At 48.8% G+C, this 24,224-nt stretch overlaps 8 protein-coding genes across 8 annotated transcripts; 2 read left to right on the forward strand and 6 right to left on the reverse strand.

Annotated features, from left to right (window-relative positions):
• Positions 1-749: 749 nt before the first annotated feature.
• Positions 750-1,456, reverse strand: FPRO_01295 (uncharacterized protein; the record flags this gene model as incomplete). The annotated part of the gene is made up of 2 exons (XM_031233061.1): positions 750-981; positions 1,032-1,456. The coding sequence occupies 2 exons, from the start codon at positions 1,454-1,456 to the stop codon at positions 750-752; spliced, it is 657 nt and encodes a 218-aa protein (XP_031075178.1).
• Positions 1,457-3,788: 2,332 nt separating this feature from the next.
• FPRO_01294 (uncharacterized protein) lies at positions 3,789-6,881 on the forward strand (the record flags this gene model as incomplete). Its single annotated transcript, XM_031233072.1, has 3 exons — positions 3,789-3,907; positions 3,994-6,098; positions 6,151-6,881. 3 exons carry the CDS (start codon positions 3,789-3,791, stop codon positions 6,879-6,881), a joined length of 2,955 nt encoding a protein of 984 aa, XP_031075179.1.
• Positions 6,882-7,160: 279 nt separating this feature from the next.
• FPRO_01293 (uncharacterized protein) lies at positions 7,161-7,841 on the reverse strand (the record flags this gene model as incomplete). The annotated part of the gene is made up of 1 exon (XM_031233083.1): positions 7,161-7,841. The coding sequence occupies one exon, from the start codon at positions 7,839-7,841 to the stop codon at positions 7,161-7,163; it is 681 nt and encodes a 226-aa protein (XP_031075180.1).
• A 929-nt stretch (positions 7,842-8,770) lies between these two features.
• FPRO_01292 (uncharacterized protein) lies at positions 8,771-10,523 on the reverse strand (the record flags this gene model as incomplete). The annotated part of the gene is made up of 4 exons (XM_031233094.1): positions 8,771-9,149; positions 9,199-9,742; positions 9,796-10,172; positions 10,234-10,523. The coding sequence occupies 4 exons, from the start codon at positions 10,521-10,523 to the stop codon at positions 8,771-8,773; spliced, it is 1,590 nt and encodes a 529-aa protein (XP_031075181.1).
• Positions 10,524-11,944: 1,421 nt separating this feature from the next.
• On the reverse strand, positions 11,945-12,448 carry FPRO_01291 (uncharacterized protein; the record flags this gene model as incomplete). Its single annotated transcript, XM_031233105.1, has 2 exons — positions 11,945-12,326; positions 12,426-12,448. 2 exons carry the CDS (start codon positions 12,446-12,448, stop codon positions 11,945-11,947), a joined length of 405 nt encoding a protein of 134 aa, XP_031075182.1.
• A 3,473-nt stretch (positions 12,449-15,921) lies between these two features.
• On the forward strand, positions 15,922-17,742 carry FPRO_01290 (putative saccharopine reductase; the record flags this gene model as incomplete). The annotated part of the gene is made up of 10 exons (XM_031233116.1): positions 15,922-16,290; positions 16,341-16,351; positions 16,402-16,505; positions 16,555-16,572; positions 16,624-16,816; positions 16,864-17,132; positions 17,188-17,297; positions 17,356-17,497; positions 17,556-17,661; positions 17,712-17,742. 10 exons carry the CDS (start codon positions 15,922-15,924, stop codon positions 17,740-17,742), a joined length of 1,353 nt encoding a protein of 450 aa, XP_031075183.1.
• A 290-nt stretch (positions 17,743-18,032) lies between these two features.
• Positions 18,033-19,070, reverse strand: FPRO_01289 (uncharacterized protein; the record flags this gene model as incomplete). Its single annotated transcript, XM_031233127.1, has 1 exon — positions 18,033-19,070. The coding sequence occupies one exon, from the start codon at positions 19,068-19,070 to the stop codon at positions 18,033-18,035; it is 1,038 nt and encodes a 345-aa protein (XP_031075184.1).
• A 1,307-nt stretch (positions 19,071-20,377) lies between these two features.
• FPRO_01288 (uncharacterized protein) lies at positions 20,378-23,397 on the reverse strand (the record flags this gene model as incomplete). The annotated part of the gene is made up of 2 exons (XM_031233138.1): positions 20,378-22,993; positions 23,047-23,397. The coding sequence occupies 2 exons, from the start codon at positions 23,395-23,397 to the stop codon at positions 20,378-20,380; spliced, it is 2,967 nt and encodes a 988-aa protein (XP_031075185.1).
• Positions 23,398-24,224: the final 827 nt, after the last annotated feature.

Raw genomic sequence — 24,224 nt, forward strand, 5'->3', positions numbered from 1 at the left:
TAGACTCCTCAAGTCTACTAAAATAATTGATTTGAATAAAGAAAAGAGCTATGACCTGGTAGCTGTCACGACGGAGCACATGACATAGATTTTCATGAGGGCTGACCGCTCCATAGACTTCCTTTGTGGCTGGGATGAGCTCAAGGAGGTCATGTTTTCGCTTTCTAGGTCTTTTTCAGGATGGTATAAAGTAACTCGAGGTCCAATGGTGCGAAACCAAACTGAACTTTCCACTGTGTTCAGGCTTTCGTACTGAAAACCAATACATGTGTAGGTAAATCAAACAATAATTTCTCTTGAGATGTATTTCAAGGAGAGAAACGGGCTTCATATCACTGCTTCACTTGTCTGTACAACTATTAGCACTTTCATGGCCAATTGGTAATTTCAGTCCAAACGTCAATAGTTCATAGGTTCCCGTAAAGACCATCTACATCATTGAGCAAATACTCTGGCACGGCTTGTAACACTCAAAGGTTCATTTATACAATACGTAAAAGGGACTGTAATCAAATGAACAGTATTTTGATAAAACACACGAGTTTGATAACCCTTTCCTTATTTCCCATTCATTGTTTCTCTATATAAGTCCCTTAGTTCATACAATATTGCCCGTTATACTCAAACAAATGCCCGTGTTCTCAAATAAAATACGCCTATACTGTTTCAAGCTCTGATATTAGCTTCTATATTTATAACACCATCATAGTGCGTCTGTCGGAAAAGAATAGAGAGTCTCTGTATGCCTCTCAGATTTGCGGGTGATCTGGATGTGCCGTCCGCATATGTCGATCGAAGTTGTCTTTCCGTGAGTAGACATGGCCTGACATGGCCTTGCGGCACCCTTCTACCTTGCATTGGTAGCCCTCGCCTTTGCGATGTGTGCGCGTGTGCCTGATCAGGTCTTTCTGAGTAGCAAAAGACTTGTCACACCCTGAGGCTAGACATGAGAAGTACTTCATGTGATACTTTTGGTGCTTTCTATGAGTTGTTAGTTGTAGGCGCTGAGGTTGGGGCTTGGTTAAACTTACGCGAGGTCAGACGGACGTCGGAATGTCTTGCCGCAGTGGCACAGATTTGGCTCACTGCCATCGGCCGAGTTCACCCAGCCGTAGGAGTCATCTTGTAGGTTGGGAGGACTTGAAGTGGCCACTGATGAGGAGGAGGGCGGTGCGCCACTGTGATCTTGGGACTGCCACATGTGCTGATGGTCCTCTGATTGCTGAGACTCATTGTAGTCCCCAGGTCTGTAGGAGTGGTTGCAGTTTGAGGCTGACTTGCTGGCATAGTAGCTACCAAAGGCATGGTAGCGAGGATCAGATGTCGTTGGCTCGTTGTAGTAGCTTGAGGAGGATGAGCCAGCCCATCCGTGGTGGTAGCGGGAGTCGGAGTCAGAGTCGGAGTGGCGAAGCTGATCCGCAGATAGTTGGCTGTGGTTGCGACTGTAAAATGCCATTTCGGAGAATAAGAGTTGCTTGTGGATGGTAGTAGTGCTGTGTCGATCTGTTGTTCGGTATCCATAAGCGGGTAGACAAAGGCAATTAAATTCGCCTTCAATCCGTCTATGATCGGGTAGCCAGGTAGCTATGTAGCCCCGACTAACATAGATTGGGCACGATTAAACATATCGTCCTGCGGTCAATCGTCCATCGAGTGTGTAAGCCTTTCGCAGGGCTCTGGCTGCTATGGCTGCCAGCATAATGACCCGGTCTGCAGGGCAGCCGAGTGTAGGTAGGTACATAACGCAGGGCCAACGCAGAAGTAGCGGCGGCGGCGGCATCAGTTTAGAAGCATCGGGACCCAGCGGGGCCTAGTGGACGGCCCGCTAGCTGATCTGCTTATGATAAACGAGAGATCCTGTAGGGCAAGAGGCCAGCATGAGGCTTTTGAGAGGCCCACGTCAGAGGGGGGGGGGGGTTCAGAAGTTGGGAGGGGCGGGCGAAGCTGCAAGTGATGCCCAACACAATACGACACGTCGACCACGAGAGCCAATTGCAGCGCAACGCTCCAGAACCCAACCGTCACTTGCGACCAATGATAAAAGGTAAGCCTCGCTTCTTCTGGAGTTCGATACAGGAGCCCGCTTGCATCGACACCGAGTTTCAGCTTAGGCAGGATTGGTCTCATGAGCACGATTCACTGGGCATCGACAGTGACAAGTGTGGGTTGGGAGATGCCCTATATGCATCTCTCGTAGCCTGGCAGCAGCAGCAGCATCATCATCATCATCATCATCATCATAGTCATCATAACAGAACAGGTCAGGTCCACGTGGACTTGTTTTGTTACTCGGTAGCATTAGGTGCCAGTTCCCAATGTATGTACAACGGTCATCGCTACCACGCAGCTAGCTCTCCATGGATACGACAGGACGAGACCGTTGATATCAGGCATTGCAAAACCACGAGACAGTTACATAGTATCCGACCATGCATTATAGGCTAAAGTGATGTGTTATCCGTCGATCATATCTTAACAATCCTTAGTGATGTATGTTTCGGCATATGATACTCGGCAATTATGACAACGCTACATTGTCAATATGGAGACCAAACCCTTGGAATAACAAGCAGTTGAAAATGATAGTCTACAGGAATGGCACAGTAGTCATCGTCCTGAGACGGACATAACCAAGGCGGCATCTTCTCTAATATCAATCACAGACTCTAAAAGAACTCGAGATGAACAAATTTCAAACGAAATCTATGCGATAACTTGTCTAGATGATGAAGCAGAGTGCTGATGTCAACAATGCTTTTATCATAGAGTCGGTTGGTCGGTTATAAACCGTAGATAGAAACTTATTCAAGATACTTGCCAAGCCCTTTCATCAATTGAAACTCGACTTGATAATTCACATCCAACCGTAGTCAAGACAGCAGCCTAATCTACCTGTTCACGCTATTCAAATCGACAATAAGTATGGAAGAGTGGAAGCCGTTAGCGTCAAGCTAGCGAGCTATAGCAGATTATTATCTCGGTTCGGATTTATGCAAGCAAGGGACGTCCCGATGTCAAAATTGTCCCAGGCCCAGTTTGCTTGTCCATGTCCAGCTAAGGCCCTGGTCTAAGTCTGTTGTCATTATTTCATTCGTAGCTGGAGCTTTATTAGGGCCATTTACTGTTGATTCCTCCCTACGATCCTATTTCCGTTGACGCGTCCCCCTTGATGACTTGGAAGTTAAATTACCTCGATCTCGACCACGCGGAAAGGTTCGACTGGCTCTACCGTGATCAGATGTTTTGGGGCAGTGCAGGCTTGGCCGTGGGTCAAGCTGATAGGCCAACGGCGTACGCACGCTGTCTTCCTGGATTGAGAGCAGAATGGTGTGAGATAACTTCGGGATCTAAAGGGGAAACTTAACGAGTTGCATCACGAAATGGCGGTTCTGCAATTCTTTGGCATATAATAGAGATAATAACAATGTCGTGCAACGACCTCCTTGGAGTTAAGCTCACAGTATTAAAAACCAAGTACATACTCCGCACAGTGATAGTACGGGATGACGTTGCCGTTGCCAAGGGTCTTGGGCGTCTTAGGGTCTTGGATTGTCCCTGGAGAGAGCACTGAGCGCACTACGTAAGGACGGTAAGGTACCGGCTTTGGCGGCGGGCAGGGCAGTTGTACAAACCCCACCGGAACGTCTATCTCTTCCATCTTCCATCCCTCTCCTCTCACTCTTTTCAAGGTGAGGGCTTTGCAAAGCTCTAGAACATTTCACCACCGGAACATTGACAATCGCTAGTTATCGCTGTCGTCATAGACTTTGGCGACGCCAACTCACAACATGGCGGCATTCCTACGCGGCAAGCAGACGGGCATGCAGAATGACCTATCAGCGAGCATCAGACCTGAACTCTTCATGCCCGACGATCAGGCTCGCTATGGCATCAACTCTCAAATTAGGTATCGCTCCGTCTCGCCCAACATGTATCAGTATCATGTATGCATGCCCCAAAATGACCCAGCTGACCATCCATTCTTTGTCGCAGCTGCTACGCTTACGATCCAGTCCAGTCCCTCCTAGCTATCGGAACTGCTGAAAGCAAGTTTGGCCCCGGTAAAGTCTACATCTTCGGTCAGCGACGTGTACACAAGATCTTCGAGCCTCCCCGACGCACATCCTTCCAGATCGTACAATTCTCCGCCAACCGCCTTGTTACCGTTGACGCGAAGAACGAGTTGGGAATATGGGACCTCGACAGCGGCGAGCGCATCGCCGCTCTGGTCGTCGCCGGCCAGGTCGTCTCTTTGGTGACGGATCCTATGCTTGACTGGGCCTTTATCGGTTTGTACAATGGAGACATCATGGCCTTTGATCTGGACAGAGGGAGCCTGGCCCGTTCCTTCAGACTTCCAAACTTCTGGAAAGAAAAGAACCCTGGTGCGACAACTCCGAACCTCATAACCATGTCTCTTCACCCCCGAGACGTCGGTAAGCTCCTCTTGGGATACACCCATGGCGCTGTTGTCTACTCGTTTAAACAAGCCAAACCTGTCAACTACTATGAGTATGTTGTTCCAGCAGGTGCTCCGGGAGGCAACGGTGCAGCTGTTGAGACGGTTCGAAAGCCTCGACTTACACATGCACTCTGGCACCCCTCTGGTACATTCATCCTGACAGCTCATGATGATGGAAGCTTGGTGTTCTGGGATCCAAAAGCCGAGAAGATTGTGATGGCGAGAACCCTGACGAACTTCAACGTCGACCAACCCTCGCCTGAAACTCCTACACCTGCTTTACCTGAGCCCATCACTAAGATCGCTTGGTGTTGCAAAGAGAATTGCGACGATAGTGGCCTTCTCATTGCAGGCGGACAACGCCCAGACGCATCGCCAAAGGGCTTGACATTCATTGACCTGAGCCAGACGCCAGTCTACGCGACCTCGACCTGGCAAATATTGGCTAATTACTGCAGGGGGAAACGCCAGAATGTTCTCCCTCTTCCTTCTGGTGCGCAAGCGATAAACTTCCTCCTCATTCCACGATTTTCTCCTCACTTTGCTGGCGCTCAAGACCCGATCGCTGTCATGGTTCTCCTCTCATCTGGTGAACTCATCACGCTGAGTTTCCCCTCTGGCTACCCGATCAGTCCTACCAACCAGCTCCACCCCTCCGTTTCTTTTGTTCATCCATTTGTGACAAAAGTCAATGTGTCATCTCTCGAACGTCCACGCTGGCTCTCCATGTTCGAGAAGCGCAATCAAGGCGAGCCGCTGCTTAAAGGAGGAGCCGAGGCGTCGCGACCTCGGAAAAGATTTGAAGAGAGAACCATAATCCAAGCCGCTCATGCCGATAGTACAATCAGGATCTGGGACTCGGGCCATGCTGATGAAATTGAAAATGGAACCCAGCTCCAAGTCGATGTTGCTCGAGCTCTGGACCGATACGATGATGTAGAGATTACCTGTATGAACATGGCGACTAGCACCGGAGAATTCGTCGTAGGAACACGCACGGGAGAGGCCATCATTTATCGATGGGGTCAGAATCGCTTTTTCGGCAAAGATAAAGCTCTCCAGCTTGACCCCAATCCCAAAGGCCTCACGGACATTAGCTCGAGAGCAGAACCAGGCCTGAAGGAGGGCCTGCAGCCTCTCGTTCTCTACGAGATGATGATGGGCCCCATCACAGCTATACAGGTGTCCAATGTTGGATTCGTAGCCGTAGGCTCAGAACTGGGATTCCTTACACTGATTGATCTTCGTGGACCTACTATCTTCTTCCAAGCTCCCATGACGGATTTCGCCAAGCCAGATAAGCGATCTTCATTCCTGAAGAGCCACAGTTCTTCGCCGGGCCCCCAGAAAGAGTGGCCTGTCGTAATTGAGTTTGGTGTCATGACCTTGGACGAGGACAAATACTCGAGCATTTGCTGTTTTGTGGGAACGAACCTAGGCAAAGTCATCACCTTTAAACTTCTGCCTGGCCAAGACGGCACATACTCTGCGTCGCTCGCAGGAGTTTTATCGTTTGATGGGAAGATCATTTCACTCAACCCCATCGAAGCTGACACGGGCAAGCCTGCCCATGCTACTGGACAGATCGTGGCAGGCCTCAGAGAAGGACGTCAGGTCAATGGCGTACTTGTTGCTGGTAAGTGGCGCATGGCTTCGGCTCAAATTGGCCCAACTAACAAGGTCGATAGTCACGCAAACAGAAATCCGAATCTTCAAACCAGCCAACTCTAAAGGCGCGTCAAAAGAGTTCGATAGCATACTGTGTGATTCTGCATGTGTAGCAGAGCTCGAGTTACAGGGATTTGCTGTCGTTGGTGTGTTTGGTGACCGAACTGCTCGTGCATTCTCAATCCCGGGTCTCAGAGACATCGGAAAGGCCGATCTTCCCATGATAGATGTGACGAGGAGTACAAACTCAGTTGTTACTCAAACTGGCGACGTCTTTGCTTGGACAGGGCCAAGTGAGCTTGCCGTGATCCACGTCTGGGGAACGGGTAAAGGACCTCAACAATCTCCAGACACGCTGATCAACCCCAAGCTTGAGTGCCCACCTCGGCCGACTATTTCAAACATGCAGTGGATCTCGGGCAGCCAATACATCTCCCCTACCGATCTTGATCTGCTGGTTGGAGGCCCAGATAGGCCTCCCAGCAAGCGAATGATGGACGCAGCGGCAGCAGAGCAACGGGCTGCTCGGGCTGGAGAGTCAGCCGCCGCATCAGGATCGGGCAGCCAGGAAGGTTGGGGAGACTACCTGACGAGGCAACTGAACGAAAGGACCGAGAAGTTGAACATGATGGGTGACAATATGGAGAACCTGCAGAACAACAGCGCTGGATGGGCAGATGATGTGAACAAGTTCCTTAATAAGCAAAAGAGGAATGTCGTTATGGGCGGCCTTAAGAGCAAGTTCTTTTAATGCGGAATCGAAAATATCCAAGAGTTATGATGGCGGACAGGCAACCAGGTTAGTTACTATTACAATGAGGTACCAAGGCAGAGTCCTGGTCAATTTACGAGTGCAGATAGGCATTTTCTCCAACATGTCGACGGAGAGTCACGCTTTAAGCCACGAGTTTGAACTAAAGAGTGAAAGGAGTGTAGGGCTTTGTTCTTATTGAGTTACTACTACCACATTGATCATCTCGCAACTGAAATCTCGGTGTCACTTGAGGGCGCATCTTGAATCGCAGTCTCCTCACTGACCACTTCCTTGGAAGGAATAGCGAGGAAGCTGGGGTGGCTTGTCGGACACGCGATTAGAGCCATCTTGTTCAGCACGGATTTCCGCGATCGCCACCATTCTCCCTGTTCGAGCAGTGAAAGACTGGTCATTGGAGCCATGGTAACCATCATTTGGGGGTTTAGTCTCGGAGAAACCTTCGTATTCGCTTGAGGCCGTGGAACTTACCGGCGAGACTGGCTCTACCTGTCTAAGCGGTGAGTTGCCAGGCTTCTGCCAATTTGCTGGAGGCACTATCTGAAGATGCTTTGCTGACTCCTTAGTTGATGAACTGGTTCGAGTAGAGCTATGATGATTACCACTGGATTCGACAGAATGCCTTTGCAACTGCTCCAGGGTTTTAGACAGACTAATATTCTCTGTTTGATACTTCCCAGCCCTGTGCTGCGATTCAAGTGCTTCGGCCTGCGCAGTCTGTACTATGGCTTGATATTTCAAAGCATTGCGTTGGGCGGCTTGGAGCTTTCTTTTACGCTGCCTCGCTATTAAAAACAGCGAAATAGAGGCCACACTCATTATTGCCAAAATCGCAGCCAAAATCACGGCAGCCAGATATGAACCTTTTGGATCACCGTAAACGATGTTGGACAAGCAAGATTCGAGCTCTCTGAGCTCAACGACCGGAACAGGAGCCATCTTCAAGACTACCTTGTGAGATGCTATATGCTGAAAGTGGCAGTATTTAATCTGAATAGGTTACTTACCTCGAGCACCGAGAGAGCCTGCAAGTGGCGGCGTTTTAGTGCTGCTGGAGAGAGTCTGCTGGCTTTCAGTCCTTTCAGAGCTTGTGTTGGTAAGACGACAAGATATTCAAGGAAGCTACCTCGATTATAACATAATGGTGGAAAAGGTCATATTCATCTTCAAGACTGAACATCGATATAAATCAGAGGCGAAAGAATGTAAGGACTATTGGCCTGTGTGATCGAACAATAACTTTTTTGTCGAAGCCAAGGGGAGGTCTAAGGGCTGTGAACATTCCCACATCATGTTCTCGAAATCGATAACATGCTGCAGGGACACAAACCAAGGTCGGTCATTGGAGGTTGTGAGTTTATTGAACATCACTATTGTTGACAGGACAACCAGATGTATCGGCATCAAGCCCTTGATCTTCTTTGAATTTCGTGAACTGCACATCTGTTAATATTGAAAAATGATGGAACAAAGTCAAGTAGTGCCTTCAGAATAATATCTTGTGACAAATTAGATTTGGCTGTATTGGGAGATGTTAGGCGTTCTCAGGGCTCAGGGGGCAAGTAGACTCGGACATCGAATCGAGATACTGAAATTAACTGGCTTAAAGGTCTGCTAAGACATACTAAACTCACCTAAATCTTTTATCTATTATCTACCTACAATAGACATCTCAAATTTCTTTGACCTCCCCTAAATTATCTGTCGCAATAGCAACAAAATTGTGCCCGAGAAAAAGTGCTCCGGGATGGCACACGCAGCCTATATAAAGTATAGAGAGATGGCATATTCAGCCATGAAGCTACTGCGGGCAAATCTTAGTTGGGTTCGTCGAATGATACCTCGTAGCTGAAATGGCAGCATATATCCTAGTACACGTATTCAAAGTTCGGGTTTTCCTTATCCGTCATATCCATGAACGCAGTAGTGTTGGCAGTAAAATCATGGCCCGCTGCTCGTAAAGCTTCACGATGCTGCTCTTTCCGTTTGTTCTCCCACTTGAAGGCATATCTAAAGACGAAAAACAGGGCGAACTCGATGCAGTTGGCGACAAGAAGTGATCCGATACCAAGGTGGTAGGAGGGTGCCTGCTCGGGGCGATAGAAAAAGGGGCTGGCAATGTTGCCAACACAGGCACCAAACCAAATCATACCAGAAACAATCATCTTTTTGGACTGGCCTCCGGTGTTTGAAGTGATGAGAGAGAGGCATATGACAAATGATGCCTGATAGGAGCCAGTGAGGTAGCTTCACAAAGTTAGAGGACAGCAAGTTGAGCAGGATCCAATGCACTTACAAGCAAATCAAACGGCCAACGTAAGCATCTTCTGGTGCCAGAAGAAAGCCAAGAGCTCCGGCTATAGTTGGTATCATGAAGATGGCGCTGACCAGAGTTCGGCTATTGGGAGGCATATACTTGTTGGCCAGAGCACCAAGTCCGATCCAGATGACCACGAGGGCACCCTGAGGAATGCCCAGCAGGGCCGTATGCAGCGTATCAAACCCAAGACCCTGGATGACTAGCGTGGAGAAGTTTGAAATTCCGCCGTTTGGGACATTAGAAACGAATCCAAGCAAAGTGAATAGCCATGTCTTGTAGTCGAGGTATGCTTCTTTGATTTGACCCCAATTGATTCTTCGCTGTTCGATGCCAGTTTGGTTGCGTCGCATTCGAGCAATCATGATGAGCTTCTCATCGTGAGAGAAACCTCGAATGGTGCGAGGAGAATTGGGTAGAAGCAGAACGAGAGCGATGGCCCAAGCAGAGCAAAAAGCGCCAACTACAAGGAACTCGTAACGCCACGACTGAAGCGCTCCTTTGATATTACCAATTGCATAGCCTGTCAAAGAGGTGTTAGGTATAACTTGAGAGAAAGTAGACCGAAGAACTAACCAATCAGACCTCCACCAGCAACACCTATGCCGTTGAAAGCATACCAAGCTGATATACGACTTGGTTGCTCTTCGCGCGTGAAGTACATGGAAGTAATGAGCATGAAAGCCGGGTCTGCGATGGCTTCAAATGCGCCGGACAGAATTCTAAGAGCGAGAATACCAGCAAAGTTCTTTGCAGCGGCCTGTGTCATGAGGAGAGCACCCCACATGAAAATGTTGAAGGCCAGGTAGTAACCAGGAGGGCTGCGTTGCATCAGGAGGTTCGAGGGAATAGCCCAGATCAACCAACCGAAATAGAAGCTGCTCGAGAGCCAAGAGTACTCGTCACCTTTAAGCTTGAGGTCATCCTTGAGACCAAAGATGGCAGCATAGGAACTAGATAGGTATGGTTGGTTAGATATCGTGGTCTTTCGAGTGCTGTGTAGGTTAGACATACAGTGTTGTTTTGTCAACATAGTAGAAAAAGTAGCAAACTCCCAGAACAGGTATTATGAGTCGGTCGAGTTTCCTTCTGACTTTCTTCTCCAGAATTGGGTCGATTGAATCATCAGTAGGATATTGTGCAAGAGCTTCGGCGTATATCCCGTCCCCTTGCGGTTTGTCGACATTACCAACTTGGACACTGTCAATCCTGCTGATTCTATCGTTCGCTTGTTCCATCTCTTGAGCTTGGGCCTGGGCCTGGGCCTGTTCGAGTTCACCTTTTGTGGCGTTGACATCGGCCATTTTGATGGCGGGGAGTGTTTGACTTGCACGAACTGCAGAAGGGGGCAGGGCGATATCGGCTTTTATAGCCCGAAGACGTCGGCCGATAAAGATCTGGTCCGTTGCTTTTAAGATGGGGCGCCCTGCAGGAGTAGATCGATGGAGCGAAACACCTTCAATTCACTTGTAAGATGGACTCAAAAACGGAAGAGCGACTAGCCCACATATAGGGCGGAACTTAATATATGTATGTTTGGTGATTCTGATGGGGTATTGGGCGTTGTAATAGTTGCCGATCTTATTCCAGCCCGTTATTTTCCCCAGGCAACGTGCTCGTGGTGATAATATTGAACATACCGACATGGGAATAAGACCGAGCGCGGACCCAAATCCGATTTTTCGGCACTTGATCAGACTCCCGATGCATTTCGTTCGACGAATGGTTCTAATGTTTCCAGTTTTGAGTCAGTTCCTCCCCAATGATAACGGCTTTTCATTGATGGATTAACTAGATCCCAAGATCCTTCCAGTAAAATACGCCTCTCAGAAGAACATTAATCCACAATCTGGGGGATTGTCGGTAGATGAGGAGAAAACTGTGGAGAAGTTTGGGGTAAGCTCAATATCAGGATGACGAGCCTTGCTAGGGGAGGAAAAGAAAACCCAGGATCTTAATCCTAAGTGATGAAAAGACTCGGGTAAATTTACATAAATTTGAGGTATCTTTATTAAATTTAGGATATCTTTTACCGAGTTTATTTTGATACCATATATAAAGGTGTGGTATGTTCTTGCTTCCTAAACGCCATGCAACCCGTGATGTGGCTGGAGATAGCATGGGTTTGGGGGTTGACCAGGGGTTGGGGGGGAGGGACAAAAGTTCAGACTAGTTAAGAGTCCTCAGTGACAAAAAAGCTTAGAGCAGTTGATGACTAACTTGGCTTGTTCTTTGACCAGTTAATTCTCACCACGATCTGAGATCGAAGGTTTGTTTTGGCGTTCGTAGCTCCGGGTTAGGGTATCATGACAAGATTTAAGCATGAGCTTGATGAAAGTTTATAAAATAACATACAATAAACAATCACTGCCGTATATGTGAGAAGTTTAATGTAATTGCAGAATACACAAAGTCAGGGCTTGCTCATTCGCAGATGAATCAGACACTCATCACCTGAAGAATAGATAGTGAGGGGGCCATGGTCGAAACACCTCAATAGAGCAACGCCGTCTGTGAGGCAAGACTAATTTGTCAAGTGTAATAAATTGTTCAAGCGATGTTAAGACAGTAGAGTAATTTAAAGACAACTGCAGCATGGAGAGAATTAAATGGGGAAAATAAGAAGAAGTAAAATCAGCAGAGATGGTGTAAAGAAGGGCTCTTTCTGGGTGATTGTAACAGTTTGAGACGAGGGTTTTCAACATGACAGCTATTTCAGCGACCGTCAATGAGTCCAGGGCCCCTCGAACTGTGCTCCTATGCCGTATGTATCAAGCTGAGTGTCCGTGGTGTGAGCCTCTGGTGACTGACGTTGATGCGTCTGGGCTGCAGGCTCAATGACAACCTGTGACTGGAACAGGAGAACGAGGACTCGGTGGCAGATATATGCAACGCATGAAGTGACACGAAGATTCCACAGTGCTTCCATGTGCCGAAAGGTAAGGTTCGAGGAAGGATCAATTGGCGTCGTTGACCACGCTGAAAAGGGGTGATCCCTGGATGGCTGTCGGAGATAGGCATGTAATTGGACTGAATGCTGTCTCTCTATGGACCAGATCAAACCTTCCTGTGATCGTACCGAGTAATGTTGTTCGTAGCTAGCGCATCTGAACAAGATTTCTCGTCAGCATGAACTTGATTCCAACATCATAGCCTGCGGGGGACTAAAGGGTTCGCCAATAGAGAGTATAGGAGTAAGAACTTACTCTGATTGTACGGTATCTTCCATCATGAGACGTATTCAGAGCTTCATGCTTCAGTCAAAGAACCGAAGAATTTTGTGTCGTAGAGTTCAGGAAACTGGTGTACTGAGGGCTCGCCCGAGATTGTTGTTGAAGATTGCTTGAGTAAAGACAGCAACAAGAGGTAGGGAAAGTTCTATGCACTTTATACGACGGCAAAAGGATGACGAAGATTCCTCTACATCCCGGCATCATAATCTCCATCTCGTCAATAGGGAGCCGCGGGACGGGGCGAGGCGAGTCCGTTGACACTCGCGTGCACGCATCAGTAAGGGGGATAACATGGTGGTGCTGAAGATAGGGTAAACTGGCTGCACTAGTCTAATAGACTAATGTGCACCAAAGCAGACTGAAACACGGTGTTTTAGTCTTGGATGATCAAGGAGATTCGAATGTCTCGGAGGTAAAAGCTCGCGGGAGATGAAGATGACGAGGGATGGAGTCGACAAAAAATGGGAAGAAGAAAGCAAGTGAGACAAGAGAAAAGATGGCGGAGGGAACAGACAGATAATGACTGGAATTTGAGTTTCACGGCTGACTTGAGTAGGCAAGGCACATCAGAACCAAAGGAGAAAGAGCACCTTGAGTGGGTGACGCCTTCTTGGCTGACCGGATCGGTTGGAAGGGCGTTCACCCTCCCAGGCTCACCGCTACGGCGAGGCTGCTTCGAAGGAATCTGTCAATAGACATTCATTGGTGAACAGCCATTATTAAATCCTGCATGGCGACCAAAGCCGATAATAGATGCAAGGTCAAGGCTTCACACGCAAGATGATGGTGTTGGACCAAGCTTCCGCACCATGAATCCGCACACATCTGTAAAAATAGGGGGGCGTTTTAGGCAGAACAAGACCATACACACCCACTGGGAAATCACAACCAACAGCATACAACTGAGCCACCAGCCGACCTCCTGGAGACCTGCAGAAATCTTCAGCGAGCCTTTCTAATGAAATCGAGAGTTTCTTGGCCGATAGGCATGAGCTTGCCTTTCAGAAATTTCAGAATCAGTGATTTCAAACAAACTAATCGCTCGAAATGACAAACCTCAAATTCACGACATGTGACCTCACAATCATATCATCGGCCTTTTATATATTCGCATCCCGCACGCGTTCTGATTAACCGGGTCGACGAAAGTTTAAGTTGAGACCAAGTCTCAGCTGACCCCATACCTCTCCGTTTTCGACTGAAACATTTGAGAGGACATCATTTTGGGCCCCAAGGAATTTCCAAGTCCGGCTATTTCGATATAAACTTCTGGGAAACTTGGCACCGGGCCATCGAAGCTCTAATAAGCGATGGATGATGGTCCAAGTTGTCACTCGGGATCGGGGAGACTAGATGGTAATGCCGGATCCACCAATCTTAGCGTCGTTCTCTCACCGGTCGATATCATATCTTCGTTGAAGCCTCGCGGATATTCTGCTACGCAGTAGAGTATCGGCGAGATGCCGCACTGCAAGGTCGGCGTTTACAGGTGTCAAGTTGTGTCAGGTTGGGTCAGGTTTGGGCCAAAGGCAGGTAAAGCCTCGCCCATTATGAGACCCAACCCCTCAAATTATGGCTAGTAGTGAAGATTTCCTTGATCTGGACCAACACAATACTCTCAAGGCTGACTGATGCTGAAACTACTCTTTTTGCAGTTTGTTCTATTCTTAGTGCTATTCTGCCTAAAGCATCGCAGCGATCATTCTCATGACGAGTTTTTTACACGTCTTCGGTTAGCCATAATATTCTTTGTGGGTTAGATTGTGTTTCGTAGTGCTAATATGTTACAAGTGTTTATGTGACATTGTAACTCTCCCTGCCTTTATGGAAATCAAATGGTCTGAGCCTTGCATAACGCCTTGTGTAACCTGAGGTCTGTTCACCAAATTACAAAAAGGAGGCGGTATCACAAAGCAGGGATGAATTCTGTCAACTGCCAATAGCAATTGATCTCACCTCAGGGCGTGAGTCTTGACTAATCCATGTTGTTGCCGTTGGTTATCATGTAGCTTAAAAGCCGGACTCTCCAGAGGACTGAAATTACACAACCAGGTGCGACAGACGCGGACCAGGGAGAAGGGTAAATCCCTTCTCTTTGTCATTAGTCTAAGACATGAGCCACACCCACATGGTGCTGGCTTTTTCAGATGATGAATGCGTGGGAGGTTTTCTCTCTCGGTGAGGATTGGGGACCGGCTACATAACCCTGGCTTTGAATGATACACATCATCTTGTTATTCCCTCCCTGCCGGTCAAGTCTGTTCGCTTTTGTGTCTGATTGAGTTTTGATCCAACTCTTGGTTGTCTTGACCTTTTGAAATGCGGTGATATTAACGACTTATAGTAACCGCTTCTCATATCACCTGAATACTCCCGTAGCGAACTAGATCTTGTAACATCTAACGGTCTAAATAACGACTGCGCCAAACACATTATTGACTCTTCTAGCTTCAAAGCAGCCTTTAAGTACGGGTTTCTCATCAATTATGTGGCAGATTAATTCCAATGAATCAAGTATGGATGTGTACAGGGAGGGTCTCTACATAAGCCCGGGGGGTTACAGAGTGTACTTTCAATCCCCCGGCTCAAAAGTTACCAGTTCACCATATATCCAAATTGAACTCTGTGATAAGTTTATCATGCCAGCAAACTGGAAGGCCTTGCTTGCGGGTGTTGGAATACTCGAAGACTTTGGATCGGGTTGCAAAGATAATTATCTAGGGAGTCAAGGATTTAACTAATTCATCCCATATTAACCCATAGTGTTTCAAGTCTTGCCAAATATTCTTATCATTCAACATCGAACGCTGAAGTTTTTGCCATCCCCTGGCCGCATTTTCAACTCCCCGGACTGTTCGCTAGAGATTGCAGGCCCGTGATCGACCAATTGAGCCTGGTGTGATTCGTCTTACAGGGGTTCTGGTCTTGTTTTGTTGTTATCTGCCGCAGACTGACTCGTGCTTTGGAAGTTGATGTGCGTAGCCTGGTTCCATTTTACATTTAATATATGGATTGTAGGAACGAGTGTTCTGTCTTGTATAAACGCTACTAATGAGTTAGTGTCTTTATCTCGGGAACACATTCCAATTTAGACAGCAACAAAACTCGTCTACTTTACATCGTTAAAAATGCCCACTTTTACCCGCGATTCCGTCACAAAGCAAACACATTACAGGCCTGCCCCAGGCTCAAACCCTGTTCTTAGCGCCAGCTCTACGCTTTGCTACGGGTTACCTCTTGTATCAATGGCCCCGGTATCGGTTGGGAAATACGGAGTACATAAGGTTAGTAGATATCATTACAGCTCCTCAACCTCCGAAAGCCGGGAGGGGAGGTGCCCCTCGTCACCTACCAAAATGCGGGGCAGAACATTTACATTTTCGTTGACTGAGTAAGAGCTCCTGGAAATTCTTTTGCTTCCAACGAGAATTTCTCTATTACAACACCACAGATCAATTCATCGTCAACAATGCCTCAATCCGCCCTCCTCCTCGGTTCCGGCTTCGTTGCCACTCCTGCCGTCGAAGTCCTCGCCAAGGCTGGCGTTCACGTTACTGTTGCTTGCCGTACTCTCGCCTCGGCCAAGAACCTCGCTGGAACTTTCGACAACACCAACGCCATTAGCCTCGACGTCAACGATTCCGCTGCCCTCGAGGAGGCTGTCGCTAAGCACGACATCACCATCTCTCTGATTCCCTACACATACCACGTTGCCGTCATCAAGGCCGCTATCAAGGCCAAGAAGAATGTCGTCACTACCTCTTACGTCTCTCCTGCTATGGAGGAGCTTCACGAGGAGGCCAAGGCTGCCGGTATCACAGTCCTGAATGAGATTGGTGTAAGTAATGCCACCCTGTCTTCCAGTTCTAGCTTGCTGACTTATCTCAGGTTGACCCTGGGTATGCTTCTCGACCATCTACGACTCTAACCGTTCGCTAACACATATAAGTGTCGACCACCTTTACGCCGTCGACTTCATCGACCGCATCCAGCAGGAGGGTGGCAAGATCAAGTCCTTCAAGAGCTTCTGCGGTGGTCTCCCCGCCCCTGAGAGTATGTTTCCAAACTCAATGGCCAATGATCACAGCTAACCAACTCTCAGACTCCAACAACCCCCTAGGTACTCCAGATCCCGATCATGACTCACGCCACCGTCACTAACTACGATTAGGCTACAAGTTCAGCTGGAGCAGCCGAGGTGTCCTTCTGGCCCTCAAGAACAACGCCAAATACTACGAGGACAACAAGCTGGTTGACATCACCGGTGTCGACCTCATGGGCACTGCTAAGCCTTACCACACCGGCTACTTGGGTTACAACTTTGTTGCCTATGGAAACCGCGACAGCACTGGTTACCGCCAGCGGTAGGTTAGAGAGAAATACTTTGAATGGCAGTGACTGACCTCCACAGCTACCGCATTCCTGATGCCGAGACCGTCGTCCGAGGAACCATTCGCTACAATGGTTTCCCCCAGTTCGTCAAGGCTCTCGTCGACATTGGCTTCCTCAGTGTTGATGAGCAAGACTTCTTCAAGCAGGCTATTCCTTGGAAGGAGGCCCTCCAGAAGTTCATTGGTGCTAGCTCATCAAGCGAGCAGGATCTGATCAAGGCTGTTCTCTCAAAGACCTCTATCAGCGACGAGTCTGTCAAGAGCCAAGTGCTGGCTGGACTCAAGTGGAGTAAGTCTAAAATGCTGGCGGTCGGTTTTGAGCGTATACTGATATACTATTACAGTTGGTGTCTTCTCTGATGCCAAGACCACCCCTCGTGGAACAGCCCTCGACACCCTGTGCGCCACTCTTGAGCAGAAGATGGCCTATGAGGAGGGCGAGCGCGACCTTGTGGTGAGTACCAACAGGGAGCTTGACTTCAACATGGGATTCCACTCTGACTTTTATCCAGTTCCTTCAACACACTTTCGAGGTCGTCAACAAGGATGGCAGCCAGAACACCTGGACTTCCACCCTTATCGAGTATGGTGCCCCTGAGGGTTCCGGTGGCTACTCCGCCATGTCCAAGCTCGTCGGTGTTCCTTGTGGTGTTGGTATGTTCTCCCTGCCAGATTGAGTAATTGAGTTTATACATACTGACCAATTCCGTAGCTACCAAGATGGTTCTCGACGGTACTATCACAGATAAGGGTGTTGTCGCCCCTGTGTACCCTAGCCTTGCCAGAACATTGATGAAGCAGCTCAAGGCAGACCATGGGTGAGTTATACGATTACATTCATTGCAGTCATTTTACTAACTGAGTGTAGTATCGAGTGCAAGGAAAAGATCATTGCTTAAGTGAATATCCTGACGTCCGAAGGCATGCTCGCCATATGAGAAAACGTACAATCCTGTGAGTTGGCCACAGCACGCATATTGTACCACGACACCAAAATAGAAGTAAAATGAAGAAAGAGATTTTCGATGTCCCCATTTGATGTGTTGCTCCCGATGTCTTGCTGATGTGATATTATATTAAGCCAAAGCTGTATCTAACCCCTATTACCCCTTTTCTATACGAAGTGTATTACAAGAACAAAAAGCCACCTCTAACTCCCCTATAATGGTAATATCCTCCATCCCCAGGTCTATAAAAGAGTGCAGGCAAAGTAAATCATAACGAGAGTCAGGATGCCGCTTTCACCCCGAGCCTTGACGGCTGAGTTGACGATGACAGGAGGTTGATCTCCGTGATGCCCGTCACCGCCACTGGATCCGCTAGATCCACCGCCGTTACCTCCATTCCCGCCGTTGCCTCCGTTTCCGCCACCGCCGGAGGAGCCTCCAGAGCCTCCAGAGCCCCCGCTGCCGCCGCTACCACCATTGCCTCCGTTTCCAGCAGTGCCTCCGTTCCCTCCGTTCCCTCCATTACCCCCATTACCTCCGCCGCCGCCGCTACCTCCGCTGCTTCCACTCCCTCCATTTCCACCGGGGACTGGAACTGGAACAGGCTTGGGACCTTGATTGCAGCCTCCAGGAGGACAAGTCGGAGCAGTCCAGTTACCAGTACTGTTGTAAGAACATCCACGGCACGGCTGAACGACAGGCTTGAGTTGACATCTGCCATTGGGACATTTGTTGCGAGAAGGGCAGTTGACAACATTGGGTGGGCATTCGTGCCAGACGTCACCTGGCTTAGGGTTTGGGCTGGGATTGGGAATGGGCATGCCAGTTTGGATGGGCTGAGTGGGTGCAGGAGTAGGAGTAGCACCTGGGAAGGCTTCATATACGATCTGGGCATTGTTTCTCTTGTACAGGTCGTAGATGGGCCATCCCTGGATCGTGGCACCTCCACAGGTTCCCTTGGACCTGTCGGCTGGATCACACCATTGATTGCAGAGAGCGTTATCAACCTTTACAACGCGGTAGGCGATGGGCCCTGGGGAGAGGTCAAGACGGTCACAGACACAGCTGTTTCCACGGAAGCCGATAATGTTGCCGTTTGATGAACATGATGAAGTACAGCCAGCTTGACCCAGATCGAACTGACGAGGAAAGGTGCCGGGCCTAATAGCAACGCATCCAAGATGCTGGAACGCCCCGTCTTTTGTCAGAGCAGGATCAGCAGTTGATTGCGCGAAAACGCCAGCAGCAAAGATGCAAGCAAAGAAGAGTGGTCGAATCATGTTGCAACAAAGAAAAGTAAGGAATGACTAGGAACACACAAGGAGTAAGTGAGTGACTGGTTGAGTAAGACGATTCGAAGTCAGAATGGGATGGAAGAGAGAGATATTTATCCTTGATCCAGGCCCAGGCCCTTGGGCTTGCAGTGGCCATGATTCTCTTGGCTATTCGTGAACAGAAGATCTGAGATGAATATCTGAGACAAGGCTCCGAAACCATCCATCTCGGGCAATTTTTGCAGTTTCCAACGCGCTGTTTTAGGCTCCGGGCGATTTGGCATGCCGCTTTCAGGCTTGTCTTGGGTTCGAGACATCCAGGACGAGAGCTTATTAGCAGAACAGAAAATGTCTTGGCTGATCGGGATGGTCAACCACGTCAGGAATGGCCATGTTTCACCTCGAGGGGATCAACATGCTCGTTTTCGATGTCTAAATCAGGCAATGAGTTAGCAGCAACTCTGAGATGGCTCTGTTCTCACCAAAGATACCCTATAATGATATACTGGAAGAAATGAGGTTTCTCTTGTTCAAGCCGCTGAGATACACCATTACCCAGTACGAGGTCTCGATATATATTATTAGACTATGGGCTCGAATATACTAACATCGAACCATTGGCTCACGTGAGAACAATTGCTGCGCCTTCTAAATAGACTTGATAAATATGGTCCATGATACTCATGCAGATGGCATCGGGACTCTACATTGGATGTAGTTCCAGATATTTCTCATATTTGTCTCACAGTCTCTCTATAGCTAGAAGGCCCAAATCTCTCCACGGCTCGCAAGCGCCACATTCTAAGAATCTACGGATTCGCAGCTCATCATGGACCTCTATCACATTCCATGATCCATTATCAACTTCATTACACTATAGATTCATAGTCGACCGTGTAGACGTAACTTGTATACTCCTGCAAATGGTGAGAATTTCCTCCTTATATGGAAACCAAGTCAGGCGAGATCAACCTCCGTCCTCAATCTCACATTAGCTTATGCGAGTCACATTTTCGAACAGCAAACAATATCAAGATCCATTGGATAGAATTGATCAAGAGCTATTTTTAAGAACAAGTAAAATCAACCTCCACCGCCACTCTCCGCCAAACCGGTCGCCCCTTTTAGTTTTAATGTGATCCTGTGCTTCGTCAAAGCTGCATCCGCTAGCATGTACACCAGAAATCAAGATCGCTCGCATTGTCCATGCCCTTCCCACCGCCCTAGCGATCAACTCTTCACTTTCATCACCCCATCACCTCTGCAATTCCATCACCATCCACGGTCTGATCCATGGTATCCTCCATTACAGATTAGATGTACCACATAGTGCCACGGAAAAAGTCTCTCTGGCGCTGCTCGCCATCCTGAGGCGTCTGGCTAGTTGCACCACCAAGGCGGATCAATGGGGGTGCTTCAACGTTCCTGTTAGGAAGGTTGGTGGAAGTACCATGCGCCTGCTTCTCTGCAGCAATCTCGTGGCCCTTGGGACCGATTCGGAAACCATCACTAGAGTTGACGTTCTCATGGGCGCGAGCTCGGTTACTAGCGAGATGCGCGTAGTAGACAGCCGGATGGAGCGAAACAGGGGTGGTCGAGCGCGCGTACGAGTAGCACTGCTGGTAAATCATCTTCTGTAGATCATTCACTGGCATGTTCATCTCATCCAGGATGATATGGTAGTGAACCGGTCGAGCGGTCCCCTGGATAGCGACGTGTGAGTTGAGGTAAAAGTCAAACATAAACGGATGCGTGACTTCTCGCTCAACCAAAGTACCGGGCAAAGGATTGCCATTCTTATCGCCTCTCTGAGGGAAGAAACGAATGTGGTGACGCTTGGTGGCCACAATCACAGTGAACTTTGGCATCTGTCCAGCAGGAAGGATCGTGCCAAGATATTTTTTTATCTCTTCGACTTCCTGGTCCAACACATACGCAAATTGTCCCTCTCCTACACCATCTCGGAAATAGATTAGGTGTTTAGGAACCAGTCCTTGGTGGTTGGCTCTCCAACGAGGGATGAGCTCACCGAACATGAATCGAATGTTCGAGGGGGTCAACATCTCGACACGGTATCCGTTGGTCTCAGCAACTGCGGCGTAACGAGTGGCATCCTTGTCCACAGACATAGTCATCGAGGCGGTGGATGGAGTTACGCCTCCAGGAGCGGCGTGGGATACATCAACACCTACAATCATGGTAGGGCGGGTGTCGGGGAAGAATGTAGCGGTCTTCCACAAAGGAGGAGTGCAGGAAGTAGCACCACCCAGCTTGGCGTTCACCTTCATGCAAACATTCGAATGGTATTGCCCATTGTTCTTCTGCACGTGGTTGCCGAGGACGACCTGGGTAAGAATGCCAAATCTGCAATCCGCAGACTTCTTGAGGCGCTCATAGGTGCCGCTGTTCTTCTTGGAGACGATAACAAACAATAGTTGGGTGTAGCCCCGTTGCTTCGTGATCTGCTCATGAGCGTGAGCAATGGCACCCGCAGCATCATAGCGTAGGGCACCAGGTGTAGGCAAAAGAATAGGGTCGGCAAGCACTTTGCCTCCGTGGCCGATGTAGGTGGTTTTGAAGGTACTGGCAAAAGCCTGCATAACGGCTTGCGGAAGGGTCATCTCCAGGCAGATAAAGCCCCAGCTCTGGAGAGGTGCGACATTCTGCTTCCAGAACTTCTTGCCTCGCAAGTCCCAGCGACCAGCAAATCTGGGTTCGGCTGTACCTTGTCCAAACCTGACGATTGGGGCATTCAGAATGCGTGCCTCGGTCTTTGCAAACTGCGAATCGATGCTGACGCCATACTCCTTCAGGAACGGATCTTGACCGATCTGCAGAGCAGCAGCTCCAGTCTGAATGTCTCGCTTGCGAATAGCTGGGCGGGTGACAGCAATTCTGATCATGGCGGCTGTCTGGTCGGGGTTGAGCTTGAATGGGTATCGCTGCATGTCCTCAACGAAGGCAAGCTCCATAGGAATCATGCCGCCTTTTCCAGCATCAATGAGTGGAAGATGAGATAGTCTCAGGGTCACGTTGTACTCCTTCTTGTAGTACTCATACACCGAGATGTCTTTCCCGTCCTTTTCAAAAGTCCAGGTCCTGGCCGATGCGCCCGCTTCGCCGAATTTCTCATTGAAAGCAAAGTCTTGGATGGTATACAGTTTGTCCTCGTTTTTTCGGCCCCTGTGCTTGACCTTGAACTTGAGTCGACGCATCTTTCGGAGCTGCTTGAAAGCATCCGAGGAGGCCCAACGTCCAGTTTTGCGGTCCTGGACAGGCTTGAGCAACTCATGGAGACTGCCAGGTGTCTGTCCTCCAAACTTCGTATCCAGAGTGGCGAGGAAGTTGCAAGCCATCTTGTCCATCGGTTGGTTGCCGATCCAGAAACAAGTGTTAGCAACATCAATGTTGTAGCCAAGGCCAACACCTCTCTGCTTGATGTTGTCACTCATGCGGATGGAGGCATATGTGCCCTTGTGAACCTCAACAATAGCTCCATCGTGAAGAGGGGCTCCAGGCTGACCAGTCTTGTAAAAGTTTCGCTTGATGGCCAGGAGGTTCTTTGAAGGCCACTGTCGCACAAGATGATCCATAAAGTTCAGCGCCTCTTGAACGCTGTTGTTAAAAGAAATCTTGTGTTCAAGATAACCTTGGAGAGCAGCAACTTGAATTTCGGTGGTTTTTCGAATTGTGACCAGAAACTTGCCGCCTTCGCGAGCTCTCCCACCAGCAGGTCGTCTGCCCTCGTCAAGGTCGACAGTGAAGCGAGCCTCGCCACGTTCCACAAGAGCAGGGCTCCATGCCAGCTTCTTCCCATCGAAGAGCCACTTCTCGAAGTTGTAGGGTTTCATGGCGTTGCGAGTAGTGTCATGTGCCCAGATCTTCTTCATGACGGGGCCAATCTTGTCCGGGTTGGGAGAGATGAAAACCTGTAGTATTTGTTAGAATGAATGGAATGTGAACTCATATGAAAGCTACTTACGTCGTACTGAAAGATCTTTTTGCTGTAGTCGAACTTGGTCATCCTGTACTGGTTGACCTCGATCTGCTCGGGTTTTCCCTCAGTGTTGAAACGCCCATTTCGCAGCGTGAACAAGTCCTTCTTGGTCTCGGCCACGTAAGCGTCAGGGGGCAACTCCATTCGGGTATTGCCTTGATTGTCCTGACCCTGGGGCTTGGCTGGATCAAAGCCAAGGGGTTTCTGGTAGCCGACAGGAGCACCGCCAGCAGCAGAGCCAGACGCAGAACGTGCGGGAGACTGAGAAGGGCGTCGTCCCGAGCCGGAGTGACCTCCAGACCCAGCCGGGGAAGGCGAGCGACCTCTGTCAGACATGATGACTGAAGTGTCTGGAAGATTCAGTGACTGAAAGGTAAAAGATGATGGGTGAAGAAAGATTGGACTGAGTGAAAGTAGAATATGCTTGAAGTGTGTTGTAGGTGGGTTGAGGGAAGTGTTGAAGGAAAGAAAAGAATTGAAAGAGGAGAAATAGAGGGTATTTATAGTCCTGAGGGAATGGGTGCTTGGACTGAACTGGCAGAAGGGGAAGAAGGAAGAGACTCACGGTCGCGGAAGCAAGCGATTTGCTGTCAGTTTGTGCAAGCGCACGAGGTTTGGGAATCTGATTGATGTGAGAATTTGTTGTGAGGGCAAAAGAGCTTTGTTTAAGCCAAGCAAGAGAAGTATGGTGCTTGTGAAAGGCTTGATAGAAGCTAGAGTTGTTGATGTGCTTGCCCAAGAAGAGGAAGCACAAAGAAGGAAGCGGTGGTGATGATGAAGGAGGAAGGAAGGAAGAAGAGAGGAAGAGGGAGAGAGGAGGGGGTTATATAGCTGAGAGAGAGGGAAGCTGGAGAGGCAGTGACTCACTGTGTGATGCACCCAAGCTGAAGCTTAGGATGAGTTTAGGATGGAGAGAGGAGGTGCTGAGGAGAGGAGGTGCACGAGCAGAGAAAGAGAGGAGTTTAGGATGTGCACAGAGAAAAGATATCAACAAAACACCCCAAGAATCAGGCAGCAATTGCACTCAGAAATTAAGGGCGGGCACTGCAACAACACTGGCAGATTATAGCTCCGGTGATGCATTGAGAAACTGAGGAAGCAACAGGGGGCACTGGCAATGAGATGACAGGAATTACCTTGGCTATGAGTATCATCACATACAA

The sequence above is a fragment of the Fusarium proliferatum genome, assembly GCF_900067095.1.
Source record: "Fusarium proliferatum ET1 genome assembly, contig: FPRO_scaffold001, whole genome shotgun sequence".
Taxonomy (NCBI): Eukaryota; Fungi; Ascomycota; class Sordariomycetes; order Hypocreales; family Nectriaceae; genus Fusarium; species Fusarium proliferatum.